General features: G+C 38.2%; 1 protein-coding gene across 1 annotated transcript in view; it reads left to right on the forward strand.

The window, feature by feature from the left end:
• pcdh15a (protocadherin-related 15a) overlaps positions 1-15,625 on the forward strand; it is a 231,075-nt gene that overhangs the window by 87,201 nt on the left and 128,249 nt on the right. Inside the window, exons 7-10 of the mRNA XM_079856369.1 lie at positions 2,442-2,561; positions 2,719-2,829; positions 5,224-5,394; positions 15,312-15,420. Coding sequence (XP_079712495.1) covers positions 2,442-2,561; positions 2,719-2,829; positions 5,224-5,394; positions 15,312-15,420 — 511 coding nt within the window. The remainder of the gene's footprint in view (positions 1-2,441; positions 2,562-2,718; positions 2,830-5,223; positions 5,395-15,311; positions 15,421-15,625) is intronic.

Below are 15,625 nucleotides of genomic sequence, written 5' to 3' on the forward strand. Positions count from 1 at the left end.
GGAAAAAAAAATTTATAATGAACTACAAAAAGAAATTTGAACATCACTAGCATGTTTTTTTATTACCCAAATATAAACCATGGTTCACCCCTTACGCACGTTACCATGTCCGTCAAAAACCACACTCATGGGCAAACACACTCAAGGGCTTCAATCACTTCACTGAATACTTGCCAGGTAAGAAATACATTTTTTCAACATGCTGTCTGTCAGAGACAATAACGTGCATAAAACATAGCACATAATACATAATTGTACTTTACTCGCTGAAATTGAATGGAAATAATCAGGGAACTGAGTGAAATACTTGCATGCTAAAGAGAGTCCAATTGAAAAATTCGCCCGGTTAGTGCACATTGTTCAACGTGTTGTTTTGAATGACATTTTTATGCACAAACTACGCATTTTGATTCTGACTTTCTCTATTCTGGACTGATCAAGAACAGAACATCAAGAACTCATTAAGAATTTTTTCATAATTTTGGCAATAGATAAATTATTGATCTTGTTAATGATTAACGATGAGTCCCTGTAGTCGCCCAATTCGCCTCTCATATGCTGATACAATATATATTATAAACTTGACAGGTGATTTTTTTTTATAAAATGTAGTTTGATCACTATCTTCTCAGTTTTTTAAAAGGCAATTATCAAAGTCAAATAAAATGTTGTTTAATTTTCCAATAAAAGATGGTCAGATTTTTAAATGATTTGTTACATTTAATTACCCCTTAGCCGATTTTGACACACACACACACACACACACACACACACACACACACACACACACACACACACACACACACACACACACACACACAGTATATAGAGAGAGTTAAGCTGACACATATAAAGATATACAGTCATTGTGTAGTCTGTTGGCGTACTCCATCAGTTATTCAGATCTAAAACCATCCCCCTTTTGGCATTGGCTCAAAATTATACTTTAAATTATGCACGCGCACACACGCCTGACCCTCCTCTCCACAAGTTCAGATATCAGGACTATTTTTAAATGTAATGGCTTTCATTTATTTGGAATACGTTTGAATAACTTCCGTGAGCGTGTACGTGTTGGGGGTGTGTAAAAGCTTGGCTTCTTTATGCTTGTCAATCTTTCTACTCACCTTGAAGTCGAATATGCTGTCATTCTTTTCTTTCTGCCTCTCTCCTCCTTTACATGTGAAATGAGAAAGAGAGGGAGGATAAATACAGTGAAGTGATGAAGTCAGAGGGGAAAGTACCAGGTAGTGGTAGCAGATGTGATCATGTGAGTTGCTTTTGGCAGTGCCTTGGTTTTTGGGTTTTCTGCGTGATTTTGAGCCCCAGATGCAGTGTACTGTAGACTGATACTGTATTTGTGGGTCCTCAGAGATGCTGACATTGACCTCAGAATTCCAATCAAGATGAGATTAGCTCCAGATTGTCAGGTTGTTTTCCAAAAATTGTTTTGGCTTCATCCCTTCCATCTCTTCAATTATTCAATGTAACATGCAATTACATGGGATATTGCACATTGTGGTCACAGCAGAAAGACATTCAAATGGCTGAATAAAAACATATACGGTTTAAAAAATATTTTCAATTATCATTTTGAAAAACTCTACTTTGTAATACAGTTTTGTGGTTTCCCCAATTATTATTATTATTTTTTATTTATTTTTTCGGCTTTTGCAAATAAGTATAATACAAGCAGAAGTGATTAATCCAGCATTTTTTATCAAAAGATAATGCAAGAATTACTCATTTGTAAAATGTTTTTGAATTTGTTTGAAAATATCATAAGAGATTTGAAGATTAATGCTACCATTTGTCTTTTTGTAATATCTTCCACCATATTGACAATCAATTTAAATTATGAATTTACTGTCACTGCTGTAATTGGTTCCTATTACCTTTCAATTATGTGTAACACCACTGACAGATGAGTATGCCAGCTATGGGTAAATCATTAATATATGTTTTAAAAATCGGAAATTGTTTTAATGAGACTTTATATATAATAAGAAAGAAGGGAAATTATTTAATATAGCACATTGTAGGTTAAATGTATTATTGATATGTTAACTCAGGAAAAATGCCAGATGGAAATGTTACCGTATCTGTAGAATGAACCTAACCTGTTATTTTAATTTCAGTAGTGTGTGTATTTGTGTGCAGGTTGTGCTCTCTCTTTCCGTTTTGACTTTCGCTGTCTGTTGTTTTCTCCTTGTTTTTTTTTTCTTCTGTCTGTCGTTTTCTTTGTATTTTTTTCTTCCTCTTATGTTCTCGTCTAGTCTGTCTTCTAAGGGGATCAAAAAGGAACACACACACACACACTATATGGGTCACATGGGTCACAGCATAGTTTGGTTACACAAGCATAGTTGCTGTGTTGTTACACAAGCATATAGCCAGTGTCTGATGTTTGTTTATTGTGTTTTTTAATGATATCTCTCTAGCTCACTCCTGTCGGTACCACCATCTTTACCGGCTTCTCAGGAAACAATGGAGCAACGGATATTGACGACGGACCAAACGGACAGATTGAATACGCCATTCAGTACAACCCAAATGACCCGGTATTTCCTCAGATCAAACAGACCTTCTGCAGTTACACTCAAGTTCTTCATTGTAATTAATGATTAATTTAGTGACATTATGCATGAATATTGAACTTTCAAACTGTCATGTTTTATTTAAAATACTGCAATCTCTCTTTTTATCTCTCCGCTTCAGATGTCAAACAGGACCGTGCAGGTTGCTGGGACTCTGTCTGGTAACATTGTTTTGGCAGAGCGGCTGAACTATGAGGAGAGAACTCGCTATCTAATTATAGTCCAAGCCAATGTAAGATTATTAACACATAAAACATCCTTCACTGTAATACAATGATTTCACAGCGATCTTGTACTCTTAATGCATGTAAGAGGATTGTTTCAGGGCAAATACAACTTAAGCTATATTGACATGCTGTTAATTATTAGAGATAATACATTTTAAAATTGTGTTTACAATAATGCACTTACAAATACTGTTGAAGTCTTTAGGGCAAGGCAGCCCAAAAGCTTAAACACTTCACGTCATCATGAGACTAGCATGATAAAATACCTTAATAACCGTAGCCTATATGTAATCGTAACGCTTAGATCCACAGAAGACAAAGATTATAAAAGAACATAAGATTTTTTATGAACTCAGAATAACAAGCCAACAAACGAAACAGTGTGCTAGTGCACAGACAGTAACTGACAACGAATTGAGGGACCAAAGGAACTTAAATAGTGGTACAAACAATTTAATAAGGAGACACAGCTGAACTTAGAGGACTAATCATATTAGTTACCATGACAACTCATAAGCGGCGGGAAACTAGACAAAGGAAACTCATGTGACTGAATGAAAACAAAACAAACTGAACGTGACAGTAATATATTGACGCTGTTAGACAGAAACCTTGTATCTCCAAAAATGCTACTTTTCGGGAAATGGATTAAACACAATAGAGGCGGTGGCGAAGTTGTGAGGTTTTTCTGACAGTTTGAGGAGCCAATGGAGTTACAAGTTATAGTCACAAGTTCTTTTTAAATCTTTTCATAGGTTAAACATTTGCAAAACCTACCGACAGACGTAAAGGGTGACTGATAGTAATGATTTATGAGTAAAAGAAAATTCGTCCAATATTGACAATATGTAATATGTAACTGAAGGTATACAGGTGAATGCTATTGGAAATTGTATTTATTTATTTATTTATTGGTTACTTTGGCTTTAGTATAGTTGTTTGAGAGTTTGTGTTTAAAATTTCAGTTTGCATTTGAGAGTGTTTGACATTGCATTTGAGAGTTTTTCAATTTGCGTTGGTGAGGTTATACTTTTGAATTTGTACTTTCAAGTTTATGTTTGAGAGTTTTGTGTTTGGGAGTTTGAGAGTTGAGAGGAAATAGCACTTGCAAGTTTACAGTGGAGTTTTTGCATTTGTGAGTTTGTGTTTGAGAGTTTTTGAGTTTATTTTTGAGGGTTTGTGAGTTTGAATTTGTGATTGTGAGTACTGTGCATAAGTTACATAAGCTGCTTAGAGCTACACTGCCAATAGTACAACTTTAAAGCTCAATAAATTTTCAAACACAAGTAATATATAAGTGCTTTAACAAAAATATGAGATTAATATTTATGCTTTTAACCAATACCTTGCCCAATTGACTTCCACTGTGTTACTATAAACACAGTTTTTGATGTTGTATACCTCAATTTGTTGTAAACCACAATATTGCTTTAAAATCGAACCAATGGGCATAAACTCATGCTCGCAATCAAAAGGTTACTGATTCGATCCCTGTAAGGAGTGAGCGATGAGCTGTAAGTTACTTTGGATAAAGATGTCTGCTAAATGAGTACTTACTCGGTAACATTTCCTGTAGATAAAAAAATAACCTTGACTTTTTGGTCAACCGGTGTCTGGCCTGTTAGGTTGCCAGTTTGCACAATGCACTTTTTTAAAATTCCAGGCACCTCCGTATAGCTGTCACTGAATAACCGGCATCCTGATTCACTTCCAAATGCATCCCTTCACCGTCACATGAGCTGCATACACAACTAGCTTTAAACCCGTCTAGAACAGCATCTCTGTGAGGTGTCCAGACCCCAGAGGCCATAAGCATGTTTTCATAGAGCCAAATGGCTCAAATAAATGCCTTACATCAGGGCTGCAACCGCTCTCCTTGAAGAAAATCGAATCATTTCAGGATGTGAAAGATGAGGGGATGGGTTTGTTACTGAGTTCTCTCTCAAACATTGAAATCTTATTGGAGGAAAGAATAAACTTTGATTCTAAATATTTATTTAGACCCTAATACAGCTTGGTGAATTAGATTTTACTACATTTATATTTTGTGATTAATTTACCTATATATTTTATTTATTAATTTGTTGGTCTATAAAGTTTATAGTTTATAAAAGGTTGGAGGTTCAAAGTGATACAATTGTTGATATACAGTACACATTATATATGTTCATTAATTAAGCTTTAAGTAAAAAAAAAAATGCTTGTAGGAATATTTAAATAAGAAAATAGAGTAGATTGTTTAAGAATTTATATATATATATTTTGGGGAAAATTATTGTCCTTTCACCTATTTCTATGCTCTCATTATCCTTTTTGTTGTCTCTCTGTATACAGATCTGTGAACGTTGTATCTGAAGGTCTAGGTATCTATGGTAACATGCCAGCTTTTTTCTTTCTAGGACCGGGCTCCGTTTCCAGGAAGTCGTCGCACAGCAACCACTACTCTAACTCTGGATGTTTCGGATGGAGATGATCTAGGTCCCATGTTCCTCCCGTGTGTTCTGGTCAACAACACACAGGACTGTAACCCCATCACATACCGTGTGGCTATTCCTGAGCTCACTGACCTGGTAAGAACTCACAGAAAACCTCAGAGGTCTTCAAATGTTGAACATTCCCTCCATTACTTAAGGAGGGGTGGGGGTTAAGGCCTGAATTACCAGATCTTAAAAACTTGACCAAGATGGTCTTCAACTTGATCTAGGCCAGCGTTTCCAAACCGGGGTGCCGTCTGGCGAGAGCAGGGGTGTCGTGTAAAAACTCCATCCAACATTTTAAAATTGGTAAATGTGTAAAAAATAAATATATTATGTACCATCAATCTCGGATGTCTCTAATAACAACAAATAACACATACAAATTTATAATAAAAATGCAAATCGTTTAGTTTTTAGGTTGCGCATAATTTCTTTCCTGTGCATCATTCCCAGTGCGTACACATAAAGCTGCTATTGTCACAACGACACTAGTGTAGGGTATTTTTTGAAAAATTTTAATGGGTGTCATGGCTGAAAAAAGGTTGGGAAACACTGATCTAGGCCATCTAATGACCATGGTTTCTTGCTGGTCCCAAATGGTTATTTTAAAACTAGAAGCAACATAAAATCAACTACCGCCTTAAGATAGTTTTACCTGGATTTTCCAGCAAGGATGTTGTCAGATCCTGCTTTCAGTCATGGGCTATGACTATGATGCTGTATGCAACAGCTGGCATAGCAAGATATAAAACCAGAAAGATGTCTTAACTTGACTGAAATACTTCATCTGTGACCCATTGAGCAGGACAGGGTGACCTGAGGCTATACAGTGGGCAGCCCTGGATAGATGCTATGCTCTCTTAGAGAAAGGCTTTGAGTGCTTGAGAGCAGGGTATGTGCATGGGATTGTGCCTTGAACTATAAAGAAAGAAATAAACTATGCAATGTATGCGTATTAATAATTCAGTCCCACACAGCAAGCCTATGCACCACTCACTGACTGTTTGATGTACAATACCATTCAAGAATTTGGGGCAATTTTTTTATGTTTTTGAAAGATTTATCTTATGCTTGTTTGATTAAACATACAGAAACAGTAATACTGTCGGTTATGCAAAACTGTTTTCAAATCGCCTTTGTGTAAACTACAAAAATGTGGATTTGTGAAAACGGAGACGTCATATTACGCGTTCAGTCTATAGGCACGCAAGTTTGTCTTTACAAAGTAACATCACAAACTATTGTCCTGGCTGTCTAACAGCAGTTTTTATCTTTTTCGCGAATCCGCCTGAACAGAGCTCATTTTAAAAGCAAAGGAAAAACATTTTAGTACATCATTGTCATGTAAACGTAGCCTAAAACAACTGTTTTCTATTTAAATATATTTTAAAATGTAATTTATGTATGGCAAAGCTGAATAACTGACATTCTTTAGTGTCACATGATCCATCAGGAATCATTATTATATGCTGATTTGATGCTCAAGAAACGTCTCGGTTACGTATGTAACCCTAGTTCCCTGGAGAGGGAACGAGACGCTGCGTCGAAACGCTGTGGGAAGCAAGTCGATCATGGGCATGCCGGGAGTATGGCAGGGTGACGCAGCATCTCATTTCATCTTCAGGGAACTAGGGTTACATTTTACTTTTTTCCACCGAAAGCACCTGCGCCCCTGGATTGGAGCCGAGGTCCAGGTAATAAAGCCTCATGAATGTATGCAGTGAGGATGAGCCTACCACATCACAAACATCTTGGGGGGAAACTTCTTACAGTAATGCTTTGGAAGCATCCATACTCCTAGTACAGGCCCGTACTCTAGGTCTTACAGTATTAGTAGGAACCTTAGGAACGTAACCTGGTCTAAGGGTGAAGAAAACCCTTTACCATACCAGGAGCAAATTCCATGCACGAGGGAGATACCGAAAATGCTTGAATGTCTCCAATTCTCTTGAGAGACGAAATAGCAAGGAGAAAGACTTATCAGTAAAAAACTACCTCAGTGGGCTCAAATAGAGCTAGGGAGAGGCCTTCTAGTACAACAGCCAAGTCCCATGTCGGCACCCTCTTGCGGACTGCTGGCCTCAGCCTCAAAGGGACGTGTTAAGCAGCTAGTGCCGCCAGTTACACCTTCAGTGTGAAGGGGGATAACCCTGCAGAAAAGCGCTCCTCCAGGAACTCCAGCACTGCACCCACTGGGCAGTTAATCGGGTCCAGCTGGTGCTCTCCACACCAGGAAGTGAGAAGTCTCCACTGCAAGGCATACAGTTTTCTTGTGGATGGAGCTCTGGAGTGGAGAATGGTCCCCACAACCTCAGTTGAGAGACCAGAACTTATGAGCTGGGTCCCCTCAGAAGCCAAGCCCACAGTTTCCACAGTTCTGGGCGGGGGTGAAGGATCGACCCTCTCGCCTGAGAGAGTAGGTCCCTCCTGATCTCCAGAGGAGAGCCGTCGATTAGAGACACTAGGTCCGCAAACCATACTCGGGCCGGCCAGAATGGGGCTACTAGCAGTAGACTGCCCCATCCTGGCAAACCCTTTACAGAACTCCTGGGAGCAGAGCAATCGGGGAAAATGCGTACAGACGTGACCTCGGCCACCTCTGCACCATAGCGTCCAACCCCAGAGGAGCTGCAGGACCCAGCGAGATATACAGTGAGGAAAATAAGTATTTGAACACCCTGCTATTTTGCAAGTTCTCCCACTTAGAAATCATGGAGGGGTCTGAAATTGTCACCGTAGGTGCTTGTCCACTGTGAGAGACATAATCTAAAAAAAAAAAATCCAGAAATCACAATGTATGATTTTTTAACTATTTATTTGTATGATACAGCTGCAAATAAGTATTTGAACACCTGAGAAAATCAAAGTTAATATTTGGTACAGTAGCCTTTGTTTGCAATTACAGAGGTCAAACGTTTCCTGTAGTTTTTCACCAGGTTTGCACACACTGCAGGAGGGATTTTGGCCCACTCCTCCACACAGATCTTCTCTAGATCAGTCAGGTTTCTGGGCTGTCGCTGAGAAACACGGAGTTTGAGCTCCCTCCGAAGATTCTCTATTGGGTTTAGGTCTGGAGACTGGCTAGGCCACGCCAGAACCTTGATATGCTTCTTACAGAGCCACTCCTTGGTTATCCTGGCTGTGTGCTTCGGGTCATTGTCATGTTGGTAGACCCAGCCTCGACCCATCTTCAATGCTCTAACTGAGGGAAGGAGGTTGTTCCCCAAAATCTCGCAATACATGGCCCCAGTCATCCTCTCCTTAATACAGTGCAGTCGCCCTGTCCCATGTGCAGAAAAACACCCCCAAAGCATGATGCTACCACCCCCATGCTTCACAGTAGGGATGGTGTTCTTGGGATGGTACTCATCATTCTTCTTCCTCCAAACACGTTTAGTGGAATTATGACCAAAAAGTTATATTTTGGTCTCATATGACCACATGACTTTCTCCCATGACTCCTCTGGATCATCCAAATGGTCATTGGCAAACTTAAGACGGGCCTTGACATGTGCTGGTTTAAGCAGGGGAACCTTCTGTGCCATGCATGATTTCAAACCATGACGTCTTAGTGTATTACCAACAGTAACCTTGGAAACGGTGGTCCCAGCTCTTTTCAGGTCATTGACCAGCTCCTCCCGTGTAGTTCTGGGCTGATTTCTCACCTTTCTTAGGATCATTGAGACCCCACGAGGTGAGATCTTGCATGGAGCCCCAGTCCGAGGGAGATTGACAGTCATGTTTAGCTTGTTCCATTTTCTAATGATTGCTCCAACAGTGGACCTTTTTTCACCAAGCTGCTTGGCAATTTCCCCGTAGCCCTTTCCAGCCTTGTGGAGGTGTACAATTTTGTCTCTAGTGTCTTTGGACAGCTCTTTGGTCTTGGCCATGTTAGTAGTTGGATTCTTACTGATTGTATGGGGTGGACAGGTGTCTTTATGCAGCTAACGACCTCAAACAGGTGCATCTAATTTAGGATAATAAATGGAGTGGAGGTGGACATTTTAAAGGCAGACTAACAGGTCTTTGAGGGTCAGAATTCTAGCTGATAGACAGGTGTTCAAATACTTATTTGCAGCTGTATCATACAAATAAATAGTTTAAAAAATCATATATTGTGATTTCTGGATTTTTTTTTTTAGATTATGTCTCTCACAGTGGACATGCACCTACGATGACAATTTCAGACCCCTCCATGATTTCCAAGTGGGAGAACTTGCAAAATAGCAGGGTGTACAAATACTTATTTTCCTCAATGTATTTGGTAGACATTTCCAATCTGCCAGAAGATCTACAAAGCATACCAGTCTCTCGAGACTGGCCTCTGTTATATTTCGAACAGCAGGCACAGTGCCCTGAAGCGGCGCACCGGCAGGGAACAAATGGCCTGACACTGACCCTCTGCGCCCCAGCATGAAGGCGGGGTGGCAGACCAGCCCCATGAGGGCACCGAGGGGAGACAGGATCCGTATAATGAGGTGGAAACCGTCTTCCCCACGGAGGGGTGTACCCTCAGAATCCCGACACCACTGGCGTCAGGGCTTCTTGGCCTACTTAGAGAAAATAACGGTCCTCAGAACCGTTTTACCATAAGTACGGATTTTAGAAAGGGCACAAAGCACTCGGCACGTGCCCTTACCATAAGCATGGATTTTAGAAAGGGCACGAAGCATTCAGCGCGTGCCCTTACCATAAACATGGATTTAGAAAGTGCATAGTATTTTATGCAACTAAAAAGCCAGAAAGATATTGAATTAAATTTCTCAAATTTAAATGCAGCCAGTAACAATCAGACACGTATTTCATAGTCTGAATTACAGGCTGAATAGTCATAATTGAATAGAAAAAGAATCATAGCTTGCAAACACACATTTCAGTTGTGTTAATAGGAAAAAAGGGTGTTTGGTGTTTTTAGCCCCCAATGGCGCCTTCCAGGCAGCGAGGGGATGGGTAGGTTTAAGGTTGAGGTTAGGGTTAGCTGCCTGGAAGGAGCCATTGGGGGCTAAAAACCATCGAGCAGGAAAAAGAGAGAAAGGGGAACTCCTTCAGCTCAGTTTCCTCCGCATTATAAATATATTGCGGACCGAGGCAACGTGAGATCCGAGCCGTAGATTCTTTATGTTGACCCATAATCTACGTGCTACCTCAGCAAGCATGAGATCCGAGCTGGTTAAGACTCAACAGGAGCGGAGCTAAAACTTCAGATAGTGCATGTGTTTTTCTACAGCGTTCTCAACTGTCTCACAACAATGCTCATATTAAAAATAAAAATCTGCCTGCCTCTATGGGAATTTAACATAGGGGTGTCCAAACTTATGCACCCTGTATTTTAAGGAAGAACATTTATTTATTTACGATACATTATTAATTCACAAAGAAAATTGGTGTCCTTAAAGGTTGGATTTTTCCTAATTTTTTTAATTAAGGCATTAAGTTCAATTTCCAAATGATGATTTTTTATTCCTCTCTTTAGTCAACTTTAGCATGGGTGTCTAAACTTATGCATAGCACTGTATATATATTAGGGGTGTAACGGTTCACAAAATTCAGGTTCGGTTCGATATGATACACTTGTCACTGTTCGGTTCGGTACGTTTTTGATACAGCAAAAAGAAAGAAATGCCAAAGAAATATCCTTGATTAAATTTTTTTTTATTCTTTTTTTTATTAAAACTAACATCATAAAGTATGTTTTTTTTTACTTTGAGCAATTCTAGAGCTATAATTGACTCTTCTTAGGAGCATACAAAATAAAACAGCTCCTTGGAAAAAATTAAATGTAATATTGTAGAAGTTCAGATTAACATTTGAGGGCAGCAATTGTATTCATAATGTCAAAATAAAACCGACGTAATGTTACTTGAAAGCATTATAGCCTACTATTCCTGCCAAACTTCCATGGTTGCAGTTAGTGTTACTACAGTAAATCCATGGTGAATGTTGCAGATCTTTGGACACTGGATAGTTCATTCATGGCACAATGTTTCTTCCTGGTTTCCACACGCTGTTTGATCCGTTAATAACGGAGAAATGTGAATGTTTCTCACTAGATCTCGCAGCAATGTTATTACTTCTGTGGCGAATTCAAATGCTTTCTTTACTGGTTCTCTTATTAGCGCTGTGTAGTAACAGTGTCGCATGATCACGATCGGCTCGTGCTGCTTTGGTCCAAACTGATAAACGGTCCTTCAACTACACAATAACGAGCAGTTTCATTCCGCTTGCATTACGTTTGCCATTTGATGTTGGGCAATGCTGTGGTCGCGCCGGCGTCACATTATGAGTGCGCTTGCCACGCACAACGCGCCTACATTTGAAATAACGAAATTTTGGTCGGCAGGAAAAATGGTAAAACAAACCGTTCGTTCGGTTTGAAAATGCGTACCGAAAACCGAACCGAAAGCCGCGTACCGAACGGTTCAATATGAATACGCGTATCGTTACACCCCTAATATATATATATATGGGTGAAAACTCCTGCCTGGCAAATTCTAAGACAGACACAAAACACCAGGGACATAGATTCACATAGAGCGCTTGCTGAAGACACAGATGCTGACGCTGTTTGGTTCAGCTGTGCTTTATAGTCTCCTGGTCGAAGACGTCACATGACGTTCTGTCACGCCATTGGACTAGTTTCATATGTGCTTCATGACGCAATCACGCAGAGGTGTTCCCAAAGCATTTCGACGCAGCTCGAGTTCCCTTGAAAGGGAACAATGCTTATTATTATCAATGTTGAAAGCAGTTGTGCTGTCTAATATTTTTGTGGAAACCTTGATACATTTATAAATAAAAGTATAAAAGTATTAATGTCATCATTGCTGACCTCAATATGTATATTGCACACTGAAATGGTATAAAAAATCAGCAGTTGTTATATAAGAATGTTTGACTGCAGAATGTAGCAAATGACAGTGTATTTTGAGGGGTCAACACTCCAATCATGAACATTTGGTTATCTTCTTGTAATAATCACATCATGGACTCTTGCAGGACATTTTGAAGTCTTCACTGGACATTGTATGGACCTGCTCAGTATTTGTGTCATAGTGTTGTTGATGTTTTCTTGACCCTTTACTAGTTAAATGTCAGTCCTTTCATATTTCCCATCATACGTTGCTCTACTGACCTGTGCTTGGCTAAAGATGAGACTCATACAGCAGGGACAGGAAGGGTGAGAAACGAGGGATTTAGATGAGATAAGATGATGAAAGTTAGCTGGTACAGATTGAATGAGATCAGGGACAGGGAGTAGAGAAAAAGCAGGATGAGGCCCTCAGTAAAACCACAGGGTTCATCACTCATCAAAGCCAAGATGTGAAGGTTTGATGAAGTCAGAACCCAGTTGAGGTGAGATAGGGTGGGCAGACCTCTGAGGAGATGGGTCGTTCTGGAACCAAACCACATGGAGAAAATAAAAACGGCCAAGGCTGATCTTTGCTAAGGGGGGACTTTTGTAATTTATGCTAAAAATGTTTTCCACTGCAGAAGCTGCGTTCCCAACGGCTGCCAGTTTCTGCACTGAATAAATGTGCTGCAGATTTGCTTCATTTCCAGCAGTTTAACTTTCTCTTTTTGCATTCTGCTTACTGCAGTTCTTGCATTTTTACAGAGACAATCTCTTTTGTTTCTTTGCTTTTCCTGCTGTTCTATGATTGTCTCAGAAAATATGAAGGATTAGTGTGTGTGAGGGAATCCATTTTGTTTAGATCATTTTTGTTGGATTTTAGTGCATCTTCTATTCATTCTGTTAATCTGCCATTACTGTTTATTTGGAGAAGCATATTAGTACACAACTCCTACCCTTTCTGCAGTAGGCCTGTATGAATACCGAATATGTAAATGTTCTGTGCAAAAATACTATGATATAAGTCTTTATTTAATCTGTCAAAAGTTAAGTAAATAAATATTAAAATAAAGCACGGTTTAAAATTCAAACTGCAGTATAAAAGTTTGGGGTCAGTAAAAATGTATATTTTGTTCACCAATGCTGCATTAATTTGATAAAAAAAATGTAATTAAATAAAAACCACAGTAAACACATTAGTATTGTGAATTAAAAAAAAAAAAAAAACTTCTATTTGAATATATTTGAAAATGTAATTTATTCCTGTGAATTTTCAGCATCATTACTCCAGTCTTCAGTGTCACATGATCCTTCAGAAATCATTTTAATATGATGATTTGGTGCTCAAGAAACATTTCGTATTATAGTCAATATTGAAAACAGTTTTGCTGCTTAATATTTTGTGGCAATCGTAAAACCTTTTTTTTTTTTCTTTTTTTTTTTTTCAGGAATCTGAATAGAAAGTCATGTAAACAGCATTTATTTACAATTGAAATATTGTGCAACATTATAAATATTAAAATAAATTTGAGATATTCTTGCTGAATTAAAAAAAACTGATGGTAGTATTTATTTATTTATTTGCGATAATTTATTTCTCTCACTAAATTAAACATGCATAATGGGGTGATGTGACTGCAATGCAGAATACTATGATTTGAAATGACTGTTCTGAATGGATGCATTGTGCAACGCTTTAAAAAGTTGTATGCTACATTGTAGTCACACAATCTCATTACCTTGCATGTTTGCAACTGGCTTGTTATCTTCTCATACATACTGAAAATGCACATGCTACACACAGTATACTTTATACTGCAGGAATTGTAAGAGTAGTGTTTTAATACGTTATTGCAAACATATTCTGTATCAATACATAATGCGTTCTGTTTCAGATATTGTTTTTAAATAATTAAACCAGAAGTCAGTGTGTAATGCGCAGTATGCAGTAAGCATTCTGCTAGCGTTCCATTCCGAACAGTTTCTTTCTCATTTCCTTTGGCAGGAATAGTGGTAATTAATGGGGTCACATATTTCACAATTAGTGCTGGGATATGGTTCGAAAGTCTTTTTCCTGTCTCCAGGCACAGATTAATCGGCCTAATGCCTGCTGGAGGGGGGATTATGGGTAGTTTTAAATGTCTCAGGTGGACAAGAATTCTGATTTACAGCGCTCACATATTTAACATTGTGTGCTTGTATTTAGACTGCCATTTTAATGAAGCACCCGTCCCAAAGGAGATGCTTCTTATTATCATATCTGCTAGAGGCCATATTTGTCTGCATGAAATGCACACTCACAGATTAGTACAGTCAAGTGTCCCAAGAGTTTTGCTTTTAGCCCAGAGGAAAACTCTCCTCAGTGGATGCTCTTTGATAGCTCAAGACTTAATGGAGATCTCCAAATGTTTTATTTATGCACCAGCTTTGTTTGGAGAATTTTTTTGAGAAATAAAAGTATACAGATGAGATCATTTGTTGACATACACAAAAAAGTATAGAGATACAGGTAACACTTTACAATAAGGTTACATTTATTAACATTAGTTAACTAAAAAATCTTCTTAAGAATTTATGGTAACACTTTAATTTAGGATAAAATTCTCACTACGAACTAGTTGCTTATTAGCATGCACATTACTAGGATATTGGCTGTTTGTGCCTTATTCTGCATGATCATATTCTACATCCATTAACCCTACTCAATACCTAAACTTAACTTTTTAAGTTATTGAGGCAAAAGTCATAGTTAATCGTGAAAATTGGACCCTAATCTAAAGTGTTACCGAATTTATTAATCTTAGATAATGTTAATTTCAAAATGTACTAATACATTATTAAACTGACAATGAAATGTTGTATTTTTATTAACTAATGTTTATGTATAAATACTGCAACAAATGTATTCTCATTGTTAATTAATGTTAGATCATGCATTAACTAACATTAACTAATGGGAACTTTTGGTAAAGTGTTACCGGGATATAAAAGCAATATGGATAGCATTGTTCAGATTGTTTGGTTTTTGGTGAATTTGCAACTTTTGCATTCAGTCGAGGCTGAAAAAAATAGAAATAAAAAATGTATTGACATTACATATTGAACTTATTTAGCCAACTTTGATTTCATAGTCAACTATTTCTGTCTCCGTTTTTTCTAGAGTAAAGTGAACCCTCTGAATGTGACTCCTCCCATTCGAGCCATAGACCAGGACAGAAACATCCAGCCGCCCTCGGACAGACCCGGAATCCTGTACTTCATACTGGTTGGTAGGTACTTCAATGCAGATATTTTACAAGTGTTGAAAAATAGACACACAAGTCATTCTATAATTTAGATTACATTTCATTTTCATTGATGAGAATGAATTATTTGCCATAGACTATTTTTTTTATCATAATTTAACATTAAATGTGTCAGAGGAGACTGAGTTGTAACTCTTTAGAATACTGTTCCATCTTTAATGAATAACAG

Source organism: Squalius cephalus (genome assembly GCF_949319135.1).
Source record: "Squalius cephalus genome assembly, chromosome: 21".
Classification (NCBI taxonomy): Eukaryota; Metazoa; Chordata; class Actinopteri; order Cypriniformes; family Leuciscidae; genus Squalius; species Squalius cephalus.